At 55.2% G+C, this 1,993-nt stretch overlaps 1 protein-coding gene across 1 annotated transcript; it reads right to left on the bottom strand.

Moving 5' to 3' along the window:
• Positions 1-365: 365 nt before the first annotated feature.
• Positions 366-1,697, bottom strand: neurog1 (neurogenin 1). Its single transcript, XM_084953532.1, has one exon. The coding sequence runs from the start codon at positions 1,493-1,495 to the stop codon at positions 908-910; it is 588 nt and encodes a 195-aa protein (XP_084809658.1). The 5' UTR covers positions 1,496-1,697; the 3' UTR covers positions 366-907.
• Positions 1,698-1,993: the final 296 nt, after the last annotated feature.

Raw genomic sequence — 1,993 nt, 5'->3', positions numbered from 1 at the left:
CCTGTACACATGCGCAGAACAACAGGCTGGTGCATCTGTAAAGCTCATTAAATCACATTAAATCCTTTAGTTGCAGTTTGCTTGTTTATGATCTTCCACCGCTTTTTATTTGTGCCTCATTAACATCACAGTCAAACTTTAAACGATCTCCGTGTCGCGTGACGTGCTTCCACCTGCTGCTCTCAGCAAACCGTTATCTTATTAATATTAATTATCATTATAATAAAAAAAAAAAACTCACGCACGATCCCTGAAGCCATTGTCTGCGCCCGTGCACGGCGGTTAAACCCGGATTAAACTCAGATTACTGCAGCATATCTGCGCAGACTGAGGCTCGGGATCAAGGAGAAGCAAGCAGAGGCGAGTTTTATAGAAACGTTATAACTTTATTATTTAGTAGAAAAGTGGCACCAAAGCTCCAAGTAAATAGAATAAAATCTCTTTATGTACAAAATACAAATTTCACGTGACAAAACGAAACGAGTCGAATAAATAAAAACACAGCAGAGAGAGGGTGTGTGTGTGTGTGTGTGTGTGGAATACATAATGAATGCGGGCAGCTCCTTTCAGTCTATTGTGGGAGCGTTGAAACTCGATTTCCACGCTCTCTTTTCTGCAGAATCACTCTACTAATTGTAAAATTGACTTTTCACCTCGGACACGAAAACAGAAAAACTGAGACTGACTGTAACCTGCAGACTCTGGGGGAGAGAGGGGGGAGAGGGGAAAGTGCAAAGGTTTTTGGAGAAATTTACAAAACCCAAAACTAATAATAAAAAAACAGATCAAATTCAGTTCCTCTCATTTCCAGTCGATCCGTAGAGGCACGACGACGATGGTGATGAGGTGTGAGTAAGGCAAATAGCGGCTCTCAGTCTTATTCCAGCGGGACCTCCGGGCTCATGGATCAGTAGATGCCCGGCACGAAGCTGCGGAAGCCGTACAGCGCGTCCTGCCGCAGGTAGCTGTAGTCCTCGGGCGCGGCGGGGCTGCCCGGGCTGGAGGCGCAGTAGGCCGGGGAGGAGGAGGACGAGGAGCCGCTGGAGCTCCAGGAGCAGGCATCGCTCCCCGGGCTCGGGGCCTCGGCTAGGCACGGGCTGAGCAGCACAGGCGGCTCTCCAGCCTTGCCCGCCTGCAGGTCCGCGATGCGGATGGTCTCGGACAGCGCCCAGATGTAGTTGTGCGCGAACCGCAGAGTCTCGATTTTCGTCAGCTTCGTCTCGTCCGGGAATGCGGGCAGCACGCCGCGCAGCGCGTCCAGCGCGTCGTTCAAGTTGTGCATGCGGTTACGCTCGCGGTCGTTGGCTTTCAGGCGCCGGTTCTTCTTCACCACCTGCACCGTGGCGTCGCTGCGCGCGCGGCCGCGACGCCGCTGCTTCTTCTGCTGCTGCTCGGGCTGCGGGGACGCGCAGCGCGGGCTGCGGGACTCCTCGTCTTCGCTGTGCGGGAAGAAGTCGCAGCTGTTGCTGTCGATGTCGGAGTAGAGCGAGTCCATGACTGCGGGGAGAGGAGAGGAGGCGTGAGGGATCCACGCGAGAGGAATTCACCTGAAGTCTGTGTCAGTTCGGAGAGGCGCGCGTGTCTCTGCGTGTTTTCTGCTCTGGATCAGCTCGTGCGAGCCGGTGAGCCTGGCACACGACCGGCCTCAGCCCGCTTATATAGCGCGCGGAGGACAATGACCGGCCCCCTGCCCCCGCGCCCCCCTGTGACCCCCCCGGCCTGGCATCAGCGCGCAGGATGAGGGGATGAATGCTGCGGCAGGTCTGCCCCGTGCCGCGGGAGAAGCTCATTAACATAATGACGCCCGCGGTGTTTGTCCGCCCCGCACAGAGAAGCGTGCCGGTAATCACGGCCAGCCAATCAGAGCGCGCGGCCGGCCACGCGAACTACACGCAATGCCCCCCCCCCCCGCGAGACAGAAAGGACCAAACCCACTACGAGAGTTTAAACCAAAAACATGAAAAAAGGTGGAAGAAGAAAGCAGAGGCAGAGA

The sequence above is a fragment of the Perissodus microlepis genome, chromosome 2, assembly GCF_051167445.1.
Source record: "Perissodus microlepis isolate ML-2025 ecotype Zambia chromosome 2, ASM5116744v1, whole genome shotgun sequence".
NCBI lineage: Eukaryota > Metazoa > Chordata > Actinopteri > Cichliformes > Cichlidae > Perissodus > Perissodus microlepis.
This window is presented reverse-complemented; position numbering and strand designations above follow the sequence as displayed.

Excerpts from the sequence above, each read along its gene's own strand:
- neurog1 (XM_084953532.1), bottom strand. The coding sequence starts at position 1,495 with ATGGACTCGCTCTACTCCGACATCGACAGCAACAGCTGCGACTTCTTC.